Source organism: Zootoca vivipara, chromosome 3 (genome assembly GCF_965207765.1).
Source record: "Zootoca vivipara chromosome 3, rZooViv2.hap1.1, whole genome shotgun sequence".
In the NCBI taxonomy this organism is placed as follows: domain Eukaryota; kingdom Metazoa; phylum Chordata; class Lepidosauria; order Squamata; family Lacertidae; genus Zootoca; species Zootoca vivipara.
Genome location: NC_142586.1, coordinates 27,696,755 through 27,714,313, shown reverse-complemented (window position 1 = coordinate 27,714,313; position 17,559 = coordinate 27,696,755). Strand labels below are relative to the sequence as shown.

Genomic DNA, 17,559 nt, shown 5'->3' with positions numbered 1-17,559 from the left:
TGTATGGGGGGGACAGCTGAATGGGGAAACTTATTATCTGGTATCTGCTCCTCAGGGTTTCAAACAGGGAGTTTATTGACCTAGGAATTTTATTGTTTTACTCTGTGTGTGTGTGTGCGCGCACTGCGCCCGCCCACTAGGGCAGGGGCGCCGGAACGATCTCCGCACCATGGCGCCAGGGCGCCCGACATGCTTGAGACGGCCCTGGAAGGGAATCAGTTTTTGATTCAAAGGCACCTAGGCCTAGGAGTATACAGTATACAGTATACCTACGGCTAGGAGTATACAGTAGAGGGCATTCCCTACAGACCTGTCTGACAAATAGCAATTTCTTGGTCACATTTCCTTGACCTGTAAAATGGGAATAACATCAGAGGGCTGGTATGAGAGGATGTACATAAGATGAAGGACTTTAAAGTCCTTCCTGCCAGAAACTAATCTGTTGTGGGCAGTAATAACATGTTTGGGATGATCATCAGAGAATATATGGCGGATGACTGGAGTGATCAGGTTCTTGGCATATGAAAACACTGAAATCATGACGTAATTTGTTTAAGTGCCTGGGCCTACGTGCAAATAGTCCTCATGATGGACACTGCTGGAAATGTGGGTGTCCAGAACCCAGAGTAGCTTAAATGTTTGATGTGCAAGTACATATCTCTTTAAGTGAAGCACTCTAGCTATCACAAGGGGTGGAGGGTTTTTTGTTTTGTTTTGTTCTAGATCAGGCATCCCCAAACTGCGGCCCTCCAGATGTTTTGGCCTACAACTCCCATGATCCCTACCTAAGAGGGCCAGTGGTCAGGGATGATGGGAATTGTAGTCCAAACATCTGGAGGGCCAAACTCTGAACAGCATCAGATTGGCTAAATCTAGTCGTTCGTAATTTCCCACAACGCCCCCAAACCTGTGTCGCTCTGGAACATTGTAGAAATTGGAGTTCTTTGTGAAGTCTAGAAATAAACAGTAAATTGAAAGAACTCGGGCCAGGAGGAAGATGAATTTCAAGTAAATCTTCAAAAGGTTTTATGTAATGATGAATTCAAATAGGAAACAATTCCAGTATGATAGTGAGGCAAATAAAAATAAATTCCAGTGAAAAAATCCCACGACAAGGCCCTGTTTCGACAATTCTTCATCAGCAATGTTTTAATGGTCAGAATGTACCAAGTATGTTTGCCTTTGCTCTGGAACATTGTGCAAAATTTAAATCTTTTCCCAGGCCTTTGGCTAATGAGACAATCTACGGCCTTTTAAATTTGGAGGGTTATTGTTATTGTTTTGTTTAGTATAGCATATATTTTTGTAGTTTTATATTGTAAAGCACTCTGTGATTCCCGGATGAAGGGCGGTATACACATTAAATAAAATAATAATAAAATATTAATATATAGACCCAGCTGCCCACACTGCCATCACAGCCAAGTAATATTGCATGACTCACTGCCCAGTAATTTCCCCAGCTTTTCCAATCTGGTGCCAGCCCTAAATAACAATATGTTTTAGTCCAGAATAGAGGTAGCCACCTCCAGATGTGGTTGACTACAACTCCCATCATGCATAACCATTGCTCTTTCTGGCTGGAGATGACGGGAGTTGTCATCCGAAAAACTGGTGGGCACTATATTAAGTAGCCTTGATATAGAATGTGTGATTAATGAATGTGGTTGATGAGATGAAATATTTTGAAATCAAATGTACATTATTAGTTATTGCCATTCATATATTCAAATTACAGGTGCAAGGAAGGCATAGATGCAATTAAAAGCACCATTTGTGCATAGATTGCATATCACAAGGGATGCAATCCAGTTTAAATAGTGCTGCTCCTTCACTTTGGTTTATACTTAATTAATTGTATTTCTTTTCTCATTTGTTATATGTCCATCTCCCCTGTTTTATATTGTGATGAATTATGGGTTATAAGCAATAAAACTGCATCACTTATGAAAATGGCTTTATGTCCAAGGTGACAGCATTTCTTGACTTGTTTAAATAGATGGTGCTAGGCATTAAAAAAAAGATGCTCCATAATCCAGAATATCAAAGCGTGCATATACATACATATACATATACATATACATACATATACATACATACATATATATATATATATATATATATATATATATATATATATATATATTCCTGATTTCAGAATGTCACCCCATTGGGAGTAAAGATATAATCCTATTTACTGGATTGTGTTTCTTCTACCTAAAGATAACATATTCTTTCCCACAAGAGCATTTACAGTAAAATATCTTAATTTCAAAATGGTGTCGCTTTCCTGGAATCACCTGCACATCCCAGAAGCCACGGAGAACAGCAAATTTCTGGAGTCGTTTCATGTCTAAAACCTTCCCGATAAGGTACACCTGCCAAAATCCTCTCCTATGCACATCAGTCAAAACCCTACCCTCCTTTGCACTGTCTCACACAACCCATACTCCAGATGTGTGCATAGTCTTGCAACTACTACTCGAAGAAGTGAAGAAGACGTACTCTGCACATGCTCAGATTGAAGTTCTAGCAGTTGCCCAAACTTGGGTCGCCAGCTGTTTTTATAGGACTACAATTCCCATCATCCCTGACCACTGGTCCTGCTAGCTAGGCATGATGGGAGGTGTAGTCCCAAACCTCTGTTCTAAGGAGACGCAGCCCTAACAAAAAAAGACCAAGTAAAAAACCGATGTTATGGATTTGTGCTTGGGCTAGCCGTGGCGAGTTTATCGTCGGACTCATCACTACCGCGCTCCTTCAGCCTATAAAGGCGAAATATGATGAATGGTTGCTGGACGTTTGTCTGACTGCAGTTGGCCATCGGGGTCTCCCCTTGGCAGGGCCCTTCCCGTAGAACCTTGAGCGCCTTTCTGCTTGGCTGCTGTGCTGTGACTCAGCGCGGGGAGGAGGGGAACTGAGGCGATCCCCGCGGCCAATCGGGGAGCGGCGTGTCCTCAGCCGAACGCGGATGGCCGGGGAGGGGAGGGGGAGGCGGATCCGCGCGCAGCTGACAGAACGCAAGGGGGCGGGGCCTTAGACGGTTGTTTGCATGAGTTTCCCAGGCACGTGTCGCGTAAACACCATTGTCCCCAGGCTGGTATTAAATTCGAATGGGGAATTTAACCAATCTGGAGCATGGGCGTAGCCAGAATTTTTTTTTGGGGGGGGGAGCTTTTGTTAGGGGAGCAGAACCTCAGATTGCTTTGTATTTTTATTGGTTTTTAGTTATTGCGTGGGGGGGGGGCGGAAGCTGCCCCTCCCCCTTGGCTACGCCCATGATATGGAAACGGAATACAGTACAGTAGTTTCCATATAAAAAAGGGATATCTATTTCAAATGGATGGGTTTTGAATGGGGCTTGGCTTCTAATGAAGATGGTGTCTTTCTCACGTTCATATCGCTTAACCTGCCAAAAAAAAAAGTTGTGGGGGGGGGAGACTTCTGATCTCTTCAAAGTGCCCAGAAGTCCGTTGTGCGTTTTTTAACCTTGACACGCGAAAGCAAGGTCGTGGGTATACGATCTTGTTTGCGTTTCTGCAACTGACGCCTCTTCCAACAGGATCGTACACCTACTATCGTGCTTTCACATGTCTGGGTGAAAAGAAAAGGCTGAAAGACGAGGAGTCGCGATTAATGGCAAATTCATTATAATAAATGAGAGTTCAGGAAGCTTAACAGCCGACCCTTTAACGCATTTCCCTGCCGCTTCCGTTGCTGTGAGTGTCTCACTTTCACGTGCTGGCTTCGCGTTTGAGCAATCGCTTCTCCCTTGCCTGGTGTAAAAGGGAAGCAAAAACAAGGCCCGGATGGTGTGAGAGACGATGCACGTTCCTAGCTACTGTACCGCAGCCGATCTTGGAAGGAAAGGAGAGGAGGGATGTCCTCTCGGCCAAGCTCACAGGAATGTGTGTGGGCAGGATCGCTTGTTTAAGACCGAGGAACAAAAAGGCAGGGAGGAGCTACATGCACGCATCGAAAAAATAAAAATAACAAAACAAGGACGGGAAAGCACGGTGGGGTTTTTTAAAACAACAACAATACCCCTGAAGTAATCAGCAATGCAACTTTTCCGTGCCAGAGGTTGAAGGGCAGAAGTTGAAGACAACTTTTGTCAAGAAGGAGGCAAGGAAGCTTCCATAAATTTTGTCCCTAGGTAAATAATCAACTTTGATAAATCACATTTATGGTTCAGGAGAGGGCCACATAGCTCAATGGTACAGCATTATGTTTGGCAAGCAGTAGAGCCTACCTGATATCAGGGTCTGGCATCGGCAGTTAAAAATAGACCAGAAAGGCAATAAGACTCTCTGCCCGAGACCTTGGAGAACTGCTGGCGGCCAGAGTAGTAAACAAAACTGAGCTAAATAGACAGCTTCCTGTACTCCTAATTCTTTTTTGTTTTGTTTTATTTTGCCTGCTTCAGAGAGATTTCCTTTGCAATGCGCTCAGGCACATTCAGGTAAAAGGTCTCGCAACACTTGACAACAGGAAAAGCTTTAATGAACAGGTAGAAACCAGATTATGTACCAAGAACCAGCCTGTTTTTATACCTGCATCTTCCAGTGTAGGTAAGGTCTGTGTTACTCATAATTGGTTGCAATCCTGCACCGCTCAAATAAATGGGAGATTTGCTATTAAGTTTTAACAGGAGCAAAATGCTGGCCTATTTCTTTAAAAACTATGGGAGACACACCTTATACAAAGTGACACCATGGCATTATTTTTAAATTAGCTTTCATAAAGCAGGTGAATTGCTGAATTCAGTTCTGTTAAGATTTGTAAGGGAACAAAATGTGATTCAGTAATTCAACAAGTAATCTTTTTTTAGGACTTCTTTTTTAGGGGTGGATGTAGAGCTGCCATTTCGGATGGATGGATGGGAAGGAGAATGCACACAGGAAAGTTTTATGGCCCACTAAATTGAAAATTAATGTGCTTTAAGAGCATTTGTTGCAATAATTTTATCTTCATATCTTACATTAGCTGACTACACTATGCCAATATTATCAACACAGGGCAGCCTGGATTTGTTCATAACGATTGTGGTGAGCCAAAAAGGTTAGCTAGAAACCTTAAGCCCAGCAATAACAATAGCTTTGGAACAATAAAGTGGGAAAATGAGATAGATGAGATGCTGAATGAGATGGAACCTTAGTCTGATCCAGCAAGGCATTTGTTATATTCTTCCATTATGGTTTTTATGATCTAAAATTCAGGGAGGGTCACTGCCCCCGCTGTCCTGCCCCCCTTCCCAAATGCAAAGATACTGATGGAGCAAAATTTCTCTGTTATCAAATAAAACGCTCAGACTGTATGAAATGATGCTTTCTGGGACAGCTAGAATCCCAGGAATTGTAGCTGTATCCCCAGAGAGCAACGCTTCAAGATGCTGTTTGCTGACTCTTTGTCATTTTCCTACCAATCATTCCTACACAAGTATATTCATTTACAGAGGGAAGGCAAAGGTTTGTATTAATCAGACACTTCTGGCAAAAGGTTATAGAAATATAGAAATAGAAATACTTTATTGTCACTGTACCACTTGTTTACAGTGAGATTAAACAAGCCTCCCCCCCCCCCCAATCTCTCAGTCCTTGTTACTCTCTGGGTGCTGTCGTACGGCCACCAACCCCGAACGTCAGCTGCAATGTTGCTGTGTTCAACCTCACAAGCCAGAAACCTATTTTCGACAGACAAGTTTTCTCTAGCTTAATTTCTGATCAATAACTGCAGGCGTTCTCTGTTCTAAAAACCCTGCCATTTCCACAATGACCCAGTATTTTCATATAACACTGCTTTTACAGATTTCCTCTGTCTAGCCTACTGACGTCTGCTTTGACTGGTGGCCAAGTCTCCAAGGCTGTTTCTCAGTTCTGCCGAGGTATCTTTTAACTGGAGATGTTGGGGAGTGCAACCTTGAACTTCTGCTTCCTGTACATGTACTTTTCCCATACTTTCCCTTTCATTCACTCATCAGCTCCATAGCTAATAGGCCCTGTACACAAAATTCACAAAACGGAGTGATTGCTGTAGGATCTCACCAACATTGACATACTCACCATAACGTCTAAATGGTGTGTAAATTTTGCCATGCATCGGAAGCACACATGGTAAGCACACAATTTAGGCATCATCCTGAACACATGGAAGCAGGTGGGGCTGGGAGCTTACAATTAGCTCCATGCCCAACCCGCTTAAAGTGTGCTAAGTTTTCCACATATGTGCAGTAGGCCTTCTGAAAAATTGACTGCCAAACGTCAGAATTTCGCTCCAACCAATTGAGATTTACTTCTCAGCTAACATAACCCAGCAGCACGGTCCCAGATGCATAGATAACTCAAGCATAAGCAGATAGGTCAAATAAATTCTGCATTTGCCCTCAGCCACACTTTCTACATTTCTGCTGTTCTGCTAGGTCAGCCATGGAGGTTACAATATGATGTCTTGAACTGGTTAGTCTGGTTGCTCAAAGACAACCTTAGTACTGGAAACAGGTGAGAGGCCAGAATGAAATCTGGACAGATGGACAGAAGCAGTAAACAAGTGGGAAGAAGGAAGATCATCAGAAACAAATACTGGTGTCATAAGGAGACCTTGAGGTTCTCAAGCATTTGCTTTTAGGAACCTGTTAGCAATTCTAGTTATCTATGGCATGCAAAAGAACATATTGCATTTAAAGTTTTTTCCCCAGCCTTCACATGTATAACACATATCTAAGCAAAGGTTGTTCTGCTCTGGACATATCTAAATACAAGCAGAAAAAGAGGGGAAGAACTCCAGGTACTAGAAATGGGCTTTATTCCACACCTGACACATTTTCAGGGGGAAATCCTTCGGGGGTGGGGGCATTTTTCTAGCAGAAATTCTCATATGCAAGCAACAGCAGAGCAGGGGGTGACTATATTTAGTTCTGTGCCCTTTCAGAATGTGTCTATCGTCCAAGTTTTTACACTTCACTTTTGTTTCAGATTACCAAGAACAGGGGTTGGTTCCCCCATCACCCCAAAAGAAACTGGCAAACCTGACTACTGTATCTTAAAAGCAACAAAGGACATATACATATCTCATTTTATACCATTTCAAACAGCATTCTCACCTTGGTCTAGTTCATCAGATCTGCCTGTAATTGATAATGACTGGGAGACTTGACATGCTGGATGGGCTTGTCTGTACCTGTATTCTTGAGGGTGGAGAACTAGGGGTGTCTTAAGTTCTTTGGGGATCTCCATTTGAATTAGCCTACTGTAGGCTTCCCAATTTGTGTGGTGACCATCCTTTCTTTTCCAAGCTCTTATTCTTTCTTCATCCTTCCACCACAGCCCCTCTCCCCTTAAATCCTTCAAGCCTGGCCTCCACCCATCCCAGCTGCCCCTGCCTTAGGAAAACCCCTATTGTTCAAAGCCTTCATTGTGGCATCATCCACAGGAAGACAATGATGTTTTCAGAAGTACTTTCAATGAGAGTGAGAGGGGAAAGGAAGATATGGAAGGGAAAGTAAGAGAATCAATGGGATTTTAACTCCTCGTCCAGTTAAGGATTGCAAGTATGTCCTGTTTTATTTACTATGTTGGTTTTATTTTGAACAAGACCTCCCCGAAGACTTAATAGTGACATTTAGCATTCGCTTTATCAACAAATATAGAAGCTGGAGACTGAAAACCTGTCTGTCACAGCCCAGCACACCTCAGGCTGCATCCCGGTTTTAGCTGGCTCCACCTAAAACTCTTCAGTCTCTCCACCTCCCCCAAATTCAAACTGCAAAACTGGTTCCAACCCACAGTGCTTCTCTGCCTTTCCCTTTAGCCTAAGGGTGTCACATTCCAAGGGGGGGGGGAGAGGAGAGAATGTGCACTGGCACATTCTTTAGGCCTGTTGGAATATGGTAATTTACACTGTAGCAAATCTACTTAAGTGCCATTAAGTTCAATGGGGCTCACTCCCCTACGGATTAACCCACTTTCCGTTACTTTCAATGGGAAAGTTCGCTTCAGGTTAAGTACGCTTCAGGTTAAGTACAGACTTCCAGAACCAATGACACTCATACTTCGGGTTAAGTACGCTTCAGTTTAAGTACTCCGCGGACCATCTGGAACGGGATTAATCCACTTTCCATTACTTTCAATGGGAAAGTTCGCTTCAGGTTAAGTACGCTTCAGTTTAAGTACTCCGCGGACCATCTGGAACGGGATTAATCCACTTTCCATTACTTTCAATGGGAAAGTTCGCTTCAGGTTAAGTACAGACTTCCGGAACCAATTGTGTACTTAAACCGAGGTATCACTGTATAGGTTTGCAGCCCTTGTCTGATAAAAGAGGGGGGGGAGACAGAAATGGAGAACCTATGGCACTCCAGAAGATGCTGAACTCCCATCAGCTTCAGCCAGCGTAGACAGTGATTCAGTATGATGCGAGTTGTAGTCAAACCACATCCCTGGTACAGGCAGTAGCTGCAGTTGACACCTTTCAGATACCTCGCAGATATACACCAAGAAGACTCGCGATTCCACTACAACTTGCCACCACGACTTCTTAAGGTTGAGAACACATGCCCCTTTCTGTAGCCCTGTCTAGAAAATGGAGAAAAGAACCACTGACATCCCGCAGTAAGAAAGCACGTCAACACTAGCGCCAGCGTTGCTATGCAACAGCTCAGCACTTCCTTTTCCTGTTGGAACTCTGCCTGATTGGCCGCCATCTTTGGCAGCTGCGATAATGAGGATCCCAAGAAATCCCACCTGCATGGAGATGGGAGAATATGTAACGTTTGCTGGAATAAGACTAAGGGATATCTGTGTGCTTATGACACACGCCATGACCAAAGTGAGGAGCTATTGGAACTTCATTGTCCAGGTTCTCCCGTTTAAAAAAAAGGAGAGAAAAAACTAGGAGGGTTGGCTAAGGGGACCAGGATATCTAAAACAAAATTGGGACTGGGATACAAAAAAGATTGCCTCACCCCTTATATAGCCAACTGCTTACTGGGTTCTGCAAGAGAAAGGCTCCTGCAGATACCATCTCATCAGCAGGTCTGTTCTGCACAGAACGCAAATTGGGGTTTTTAGAGACGCTTTGGAGCTCCGTCTCATTACATATCAGGCAGGCGCTATCTCTATTTAAGTGATGATGAATCTTTTTTTAAAAAAAATCCCCGATCCTTTGGAGAAGCTGGTGCATCTGTTGATTAGATATACCACTTCCAGTGACCTGACCCTAGTTACACCCACCCAAAAGCGGGGAAAGTAATAATACAATAACGTGTATGTGGGAGCTGAAATGTTGTCCCATGTTTCAGAACTGTGCATAAAACAGAAGTACTGTTGAAAGCTCTACCGGTAACACTGAGGGATTGAGGAATTGGGGTGGCTTCCTTCCACTTCAGACAAGTGCCATCAGTCTATTATTTGCACTGCACTCCCAAGCCTGCACTTTTTGTTTTAAATAAAATACTTTCTGACAACATCAAAGAGGGGGTGAAGAAACTAGGAGACCTTGAGTGCATGCCAGGCAAAGACTTCTTCATACATTTTAAAGCAAAGCCTTTGTTTTCCCAGGGAATATTTTCCCATGGCAAGGATAATAAAATATTTCCTGATGCTGCTAATCCTACTTAGGAGCACCAAAGCTATTACTTAGCTATCAAAGTACCAAAGAACAAGCACAAAAGAAATATACAGTGCCTGTTTACTCAGAGGTTTTCCACGGAATCTAGCATGATTGACTCTCAAATAAAGGGTGCCTAGGATTCCAAGCCAAAACTTGTGCTATCCCACAAGCTAATAATACCACCCTTTTCCTCGTGGACTTGAACAGAGAGTGGCTGTGTGTGCCAAATATAATATTTTCCTGCATCTGATGAAGTAGACTGCAGTGCACAAATGCTTACACCATAATATGTGTGTGTGTGTGTGTGTGTGTGTGTGTTTAAAGACCCACAGAACCCTTTGTTGCAACAGACTATGGGCTTATCCACACTTATATTTTGCTCCATTCTGTCCAGGCAGAGATCCATGCTTTAACGCTCCGTGTCCAAGTGTTGTTTTTTCACCCCAGGCTTCTCTCGTGAAAATCTGCTCTTTAAAGCTGAATTGGAGCAAACGTCAATTTGGCTTTTTTCAGCAGATTGACATTTGCTCCGATTGAGCTTTAAAGAGCAGGTTTTCATAGGGAGAGCTCTGGAACAAAACACACAAGGGGGATCGGACACAGAGCTTTAAATTGTGGACTGTCCGCAGAAAGAGTGCAGGAAAGGTAACTGTGGGTAAGCCCTAACACAGGTCTCACCCAGGCTCCCTTTGGTGCCACATTTCCAGGCACTGGTCTGCACTTTAAAATGCTGCATCCAATCACTTTCTTTTTGCTCTGGTGATTTCCCTCCAAAAACCTGTTCTTTACTGCTGAATCAGAGCCAATGGTTATCCACAGAAAACCCAATTGCCTTTTGTTCTGAGCCAGTGTTAAAGAGCGAGTTTTCCTGGGGAAAGTAGAGGGACAGAAACAGTGGAGTCGTGTGGGGGGGAGCCAAAAGGGTGGTTCTTTATTTTTCTCTTTTTCTACTCCTTTCTCCCACCTTTATTTCTTTAAGTTTTTAATAGGCAGAGGATCCTCCAGATACGAATTAAATTCGTTCCAGGGGTCTGTCCGCAACCTGAAAAGTCCATAGGCAGAGGCGCTGCTTCTGCGCACGCGCACGGCATGCAGAGCACTTCTGTGCATGCACATGCGGAGAAACCCAGAAGTATACACTTTCGGGTTTGCCACGTTTGTAACCCGAAAGTTACGTATCCAGAGCGGTACTTAACTAGAGGGTCCACTGTATTTAGATCAAAGACTTGGTTCAAATAAAAAGAGGGGAAGATATTTGATATTAAGCTTTGTATTTTTCTCTATAAACCCTAATAAAACTTATTTAAAAGAAAAAGAGAAACAGGAAACTGAAAGAAACTGAAACTGACTTATAATCAACCTTTGAAGCAGGTCCATATTTGCTGATATGTACCGTAGTAGTAGCAGCAGCTATTTCCCTCCCAATGTATGTGGCTCTTTTCCAGCTTTAGCATGAGCATTATAACCTGAGAACATCTGTTTCTACTGTTTCTTCTCTGATAGGCTTCCCTCCTGGCATGTGACACAGTGGCTGTGGTTGGCTATAAGCTAATCAGCCCATGCAAAGAACCATATGAGGTGGCACAGATGACTCATTTTGAAAACAACTTAAGTATGGAGGGTTGCAATAAGTTTAGCTCACGGCTTTCTCATGCCTGTTTTGCAGATTCTAATCTTCCTTGTTTGTGAATGTGAGATGATTGAGGGGAAAACCCCATAATGTTTTATGTGGAATCTACTAATTATTGATCTGCTGAGCATAGTACAACTCACTCGCTTAACCACAGAATGCAACGCTTACAAATCTTACATTAGCCAATGAAATCAATGAAATCAATGCAAATAGAATAAAAATAACTCACATTCAGATTGCAAGTCCAGACATTTCGTATCCAGCCAGGATCTTTCATCAGAGGAATCTGAAATCAAAAAAGATAGGCTTTATTGAAGTTGCTTCAGGAGAGCTGGAGACAAGGGAACTTTCCTTGCATAAATGTTAAGTCCACTTGGGATCCAAGTCAGTGTCTGCAAAGGGCCTCTCCATTCTCCATAGATGACTGTTGAGAACATAACAACTTCCCAGGTGAATCGGACTGTAAAGGTCTGTCTGTTTCAAACAGCGGCAGCAGAATGCCTCTCAGAGGTTCACAACCAGGGCTTGTCGGTCGGTCTGTCTGTCTGTCTGTCTGTCTGTCTGTCTGTCTGTCTGTCTCACATCCAGTTCTTAGCTAATGAACAAAGATGTCTAATCCTGTTTTGTTTATTTCAAGAGCACTCAGAAATGTGCTACATTCTTTTCAAGCACAGCCTTCAATTGCAATCTAATTTCAGAGTGCCTCAGCAAACAAATACTGTCACAATCACACTGAAATTAGATTGTGGGTAACAAAAAGCATCACAAATTTCTGCAAAGGTTTCCTGTGTGCAACTGCAGATGCTAGAGGTTTTTTTTTTATTAAAAAATAATAATCATTGTAATGAGCTTTACAACACTTGGCCAGAGGTGGCCATTGACCTTGTATTGTAGATAAAGAGACCAAGGAAACTATGGTATTAAATAGCTTGCTCAATATTTTCAAGAAAATAATTGGGCCCGAGCGCCTTCCAATTAACAGCTCTCTGCTTTCATCATATGGTTATACAAAGTCATCATACTGCCTTGCAGCAGTGGAACCACCGGGCGGAAGTACCAATACTGATTCTGATGAAACAATTTCAAGTTCTCATTAGGTTGCTTTGCTAACAACTTGCAGAGGCTGAAATGTCAATGGGTCAATAGATGGTCTGAGTAAAATCCAGGCAAACTGAGAGCTTTCCAGTCCCATTGATTTCAAGAGGAGAGGTTAAAATGTTTGTGCATAAATCTCTCCTGATTAGATCAACGGGGCTTAATAGTGCTTAATTTTTGGCTGGAATAATGCCCATTATTTCGTTGAAACAAAAATGTAAAGTTGTCAGTTAGAGTATGATAATGCCAAGATTGCAGGTTCAGTCCCCATATGGGACAACTGCATATTCCTGTATTGCAGGGGGGTTGGACTAGATGACCCTCACAGTCACTTCCAACTCTACGATTCCATACCTGCCAAGTTGCTGTCAGAGAAATAAGGGACCGGGCCGGAAATAGCAGACCGGAAGTAGCGCTGCCGCCATTTTGGAACTGGGCGGAGCATGCTCAGAAGTGACTTTTGATGCTGTTTTGCCCAGTTCCAAAATGGCCACCGCACCAGTAGTCGCACTGCAGCCATTTTGGAACTGGGCAGAGCAGCATCAAAAGTCGCTTCTGAGCATGCTCCGCCCAGTTCCAAAATGGCCGCCGCGCCAGAATAAACCGGGGGGAAACAAAAAAATCCATTTTTTCAGCTAGGAACAGCTGGGAAAACGGGGATTTCCCGGGGGAAACGGGAGACTTGGCAGCTATGTGATTCTATGATGTGAGGTTGCATTGAAAGGTACAGTGAACCACATTGCTCTTCCATCAATGTGCTGGGCCTGTGGCACATCCATTCAAATGTACTTCGAAAGCTCAGGCACTGGGCTTGGAGCAATACAGTTTGGGTCTGGCAGCAGAGCAGCATGTCACAATACGTGAAGCAATTACACAGCCTTTGGAAGCAGGCTGACGATGGCAATTCTTTGAAAACAACACTGTATGCTCAGTCTCAAAAACAACTTTCTTCATGTAGTGATATAACCAGCCCGTGACAAGCTGGGCGTCTTGCCCAAGGGCACTGTTGAACGCCAGTTGACATTCCTCTGCAATGCAGAGTTATAAATAACATCCAGATAGCACAACACTCAAATACAGAACCACACAGTCACATTTGAATCTGTAATATTGCAGAGAACACAGGATTTCAGGTTGTAACCAAGTACCAGTTCTCATTTATTAAAAAATAATAATAAACGAGTTGTTTTATGTCTCACAAACACCTGCGCAAACACATCCGTGTTCAGACTGATATAATTACAGGATCTAAGAAAATAGATTTAAAGGCAACATCAGACCCTCCAAGTGTCCCTGTTTTATTTGTTTATTTATTGTTGTTCTGGTTTTTATTTGATCCCGGAATGTCCCGTTTTTTCCTTAGGATATCCCTATTTTCATTGGAGAAATTTGGAGGGTATGGAGTTATACGACTCTTGAGCCAAGGAAATAAATAACTATATAACCATTAGAAGACATCCAAAGGCAGCCCTGTATCATTTTATTATGTCTTTATATATGCTGCAAGCCGCCCAGAGTGGCTATATAAATAATAATAATAAGATGATGATGATGATGATGATGATGATGATGGAATAGGATCTACCTATTTTCATCAGAGAAATGTTGGGGGGTATGCAACATGGAACATGGGCAGCACAAAGTAACTCAAGCAATCAAAAGTTCTGGTGTGAACTAGGAAAGAACTGAAAGAGAATGGGAATCAGAAACTGCAAAAGGAGTATTGTGTCTCCAAGAGAGACCTGGGCAGAAGGGCAGAGCTCAGCATCTTGTTTCTACACGACAGATCCACATGCCGATGTGGCACAACCTGCTTTGTAAACTGAACAGCAGCTTGTCTCTTGGACAGTAGTCACGTGTTGCTTGTGCGTATTGGCACTCATGGGTTGACGCAGCTGGACTGCTGGCCCCACTCCTGACATCACATCCCCACCCCCCTGACATCCATGCATCGCAGCTGCTTGCAGTTGAGACCACAATTACAACACACTGGCATTCATGGCTGGGTTTGGTCCAGGGATGCGACGTGGGGGTGGGGCTGACACAGATGCCCCACTCTTGCTTCAACACAAACGCCTTCTCCATGAGTGCTCCATGGATAGCACTAGTAGCAGACCTGAGCAGAGGGACATCTCTGCCCAGTTCATACACACACAGACACCAGCCCAGCACAAATAAGGTTTAGATTTCGACCCAAGAAAGGGGAGAGAGTGAGACGCAGAGAGGCAACGCAAAGGGACTTGATGGCATAATAATTCTTTGAATTATTGATTTCTGATGCAGCTGTTTTATTTGAGCATGAGGTAGGGACCACATGATGTCATATAGCCATTGAGAAATCCATTTGTTTTGTTACAACAGCTACATTATGAGGAAACTGATCTCTCCCAATTAAATAAAAACATTCCTTTGCCAAATTCTACTGTCAAACCTTGCCAGCCATAAAGTTAAATATTCCTCTGAAGATGTTTCATTGAATATCCTCTCCTTGCGTAGGCCAGTAAGTGAATAAATATTGGCATAGTAGTTACCTAACGTTTTATTAGTTTATCAGAAAACAATTACTGAAACTCCAGCTGAATCAGTTTAGATGCAGAATGATATTAATTGTATTAATGATCCTGGCTATTAGTGTTAATGTTTCATTCTGAGAAGAACAAATGTATAACATTCCTAGAGTTTCAGAAATGTTCCAGAGTGAGTGAGGTAACTGATCTGATTATCACGCTGACAATAATTTACTTATACAGTATTGTTGTGAATTTTGTTAGCAATATGTTTTTGAAACATGTGGATAACGTGGGGGGCGGGGAGGGAATCCAACAAAGTAGACATGGCTTAATATTCCTTTAAAAAACCCCAGAAAAAACCAGGGTTGAGATCCATAAACCTTTTAGGATGAGCAATAAATTAAACAGAAAATTGCTTCTCTAATACAATATATAGCTCCATTAAAGAGAAGTTATGGATCCTTTAGGGTGCTGTTATTGAAATTAAAAGATGACGAAGACTCATTTAATTATAAGGTAGTAATATCTATAAGTGCACTAAACAGTGAAAACCTCAGAATGCCAGACTATTTTGTTTCTCGATGTGGTTAAAGTAAACAAACATGGCTTTATGGTTTCTGGAATCACTGAGTCTAGTCTTATCCTTTAGTGTATTCTCTGCCCAGAGCCTGTTAATGTACAAAATGTATAGTCTTGGTTGCTTTGGCTGCAACAGACTAACATGGCTACAAGAAAATATATACATGTAAACATGCACATGCTCAGAGACTTTGCTTTGGGGGCATACAGTACTTTGGTAGAGGGAAAATGTGGGTGGGCAACTCTCATGAGCCCCTTGGTATCCCCAGATGGACCAGGAGGAAGAGGAGGGAAAAGGAGGTGGAGAAGATAAGGGGCTGGAAGACTGGTCCTCCCCTTGTGACTCTAGATGTCACAGAGGGGAAAGTAGTTCTGATGGCTTTCTCCTCTGCCCCTCCAGTGGAGCACACAGCCTCACCAGGGAGAGGAGCGGACTGCGACCAGCCAGAGGGGAGGGCAGAACAAGAGAAGATGGCAGCAGAGCTGCAGGCAGACGGTCTTGTCATGAAGAACAAGGCATTGCCTTCATAGGTGGTATCAGACATATCAATCCAAATGGAGTGTGCATGTGGGCACGCAGCAAACTCTTGGGTCAGCTTACCCTGCCTCATCTTTAACAGCTTGGCAGGAGGGCAGTGTGAAATGTTGGGACAGCTTCATATCTTCAGTTACGTTTTGAACTCCTTGTTTTGCTCATGTTCCTTGGAATCTTCTAGAACTTGTGCTCGCCGCAGAGTTTTCACCACTATCAGCCCGAATGGAAATCTCTTCCTTGCTTTCAAGTAAGAGTCCTCGTTGTGTTTTGGAATGGGAACCTGGCAGCATCTACCCCAGAACACAAGCCAGTGGTGGTCAGGACCAGTAGCAAAAGGGGGTGTAAATTCCACTTTTGTATAGTAGCCTAGTTTTTTCTACATCCTACACATTTCTCCCAGCTACTCTTTATCCTCCATTCATGCAAGCAAGAAGCACAATCAGAGTTCAAGGACACATTCCAGCCTGGCAAAAACCCTTGGAACCCAAAACAGGACCAGAGAGGGGTGTGGCCTGGGGAGGGGTGTGGCCTAGAGGACCACATTCAGCTTGTGGGCCTGAGGTTCCCCACCCCTCACCTATGCTTTTATACTGTATAGATGGACTGCAGGACCTTTCTTCCTGTTTCTCATGCTTTTACTCAGGCTAAACCTGTTCCACACTAAGAGGAACATGTATCATCTGACTTTGGCACATACATTGTGGCCAGACAAGCCTGACAGCTGAGCTCACCTCAGGTCATTGCTCATGTTTACAAGTTTTGAATTATGGTGCTGGAGGAGACTCTTGAGAGTCCCGTGGACTGCAAGAAGATCAAACCTATCCATTCTTAAGGAAATCAGCCCTGAGTGCTCCCTGGAAGGACAGATTGTGAAGCTGAGGCTCCAATACTTTGGCCACCTCATGAGAAGAGAAGAATCCTTGGAAAAGACCCTGATGTTGGGAAAGATTGAGGGCACTAGGAGAAGGGGACGACAGAGGACGAGATGGTTGGACAGTGTTCTCGAAGCTACGAACATGAGTTTGACCAAACTGCGGGAGGCAGTGCAAGACAGGAGTGCCTGGCGTGCTATGGTCCATGGGGTCACGAAGAGTCGGACACGACTAAACGACTAAACAACAACAACACAAGCTTCAAAGAATGGGTTTGAGATATGAAAACACAGGCACGGGATCTCCGGGCAACACGGCACCAAGGAGGAACTCGAAACAAAAAGCATTCATCACTCAAATGTCAATACTCAGCTTGTACTGTTCTGGGAACAAGCACAGTGAGCCGTTTGTTTCTGCCCATGTGCACTTGATAGTAAATATGGCCATGAACAGAGTATGAAAGCCTTGTGGAAGCTTATGGCTGGGAGAGATGTTTGTCTAGATCTTCCCAGTTTCCTTGTAAATGTTTCTTTGCGATTGTGTCAGGCAAATAATGTATCCTGGGAATAAGCTGACAAGGAAGAAAAGCAGGGTGGGAGAGGAAGATGGATCTGAGGCTGAAAACCTAAACAAGTCTTCAGCAGTTTTAAAAGACCCTAATAGTATCTCCATTCAATGCCTCTCAGCCCCTGTTAAAACAGTTGTAAACATCACAGAGGTAAGAGCATT

General features: G+C 43.3%; 1 protein-coding gene across 2 annotated transcripts in view; it reads right to left on the bottom strand.

Annotated features, from left to right (window-relative positions):
- The window catches only part of LPIN1 (lipin 1), an 81,467-nt gene that overhangs the window by 47,715 nt on the left and 16,193 nt on the right, over positions 1–17,559 (bottom strand). For both annotated transcript variants that reach the window (XM_035109829.3, XM_035109830.3), the window contains exon 2: positions 11,469–11,525. In XM_035109829.3, the coding sequence (XP_034965720.2) occupies positions 11,469–11,525 (57 nt within the window). The remainder of the gene's footprint in view (positions 1–11,468; positions 11,526–17,559) is intronic.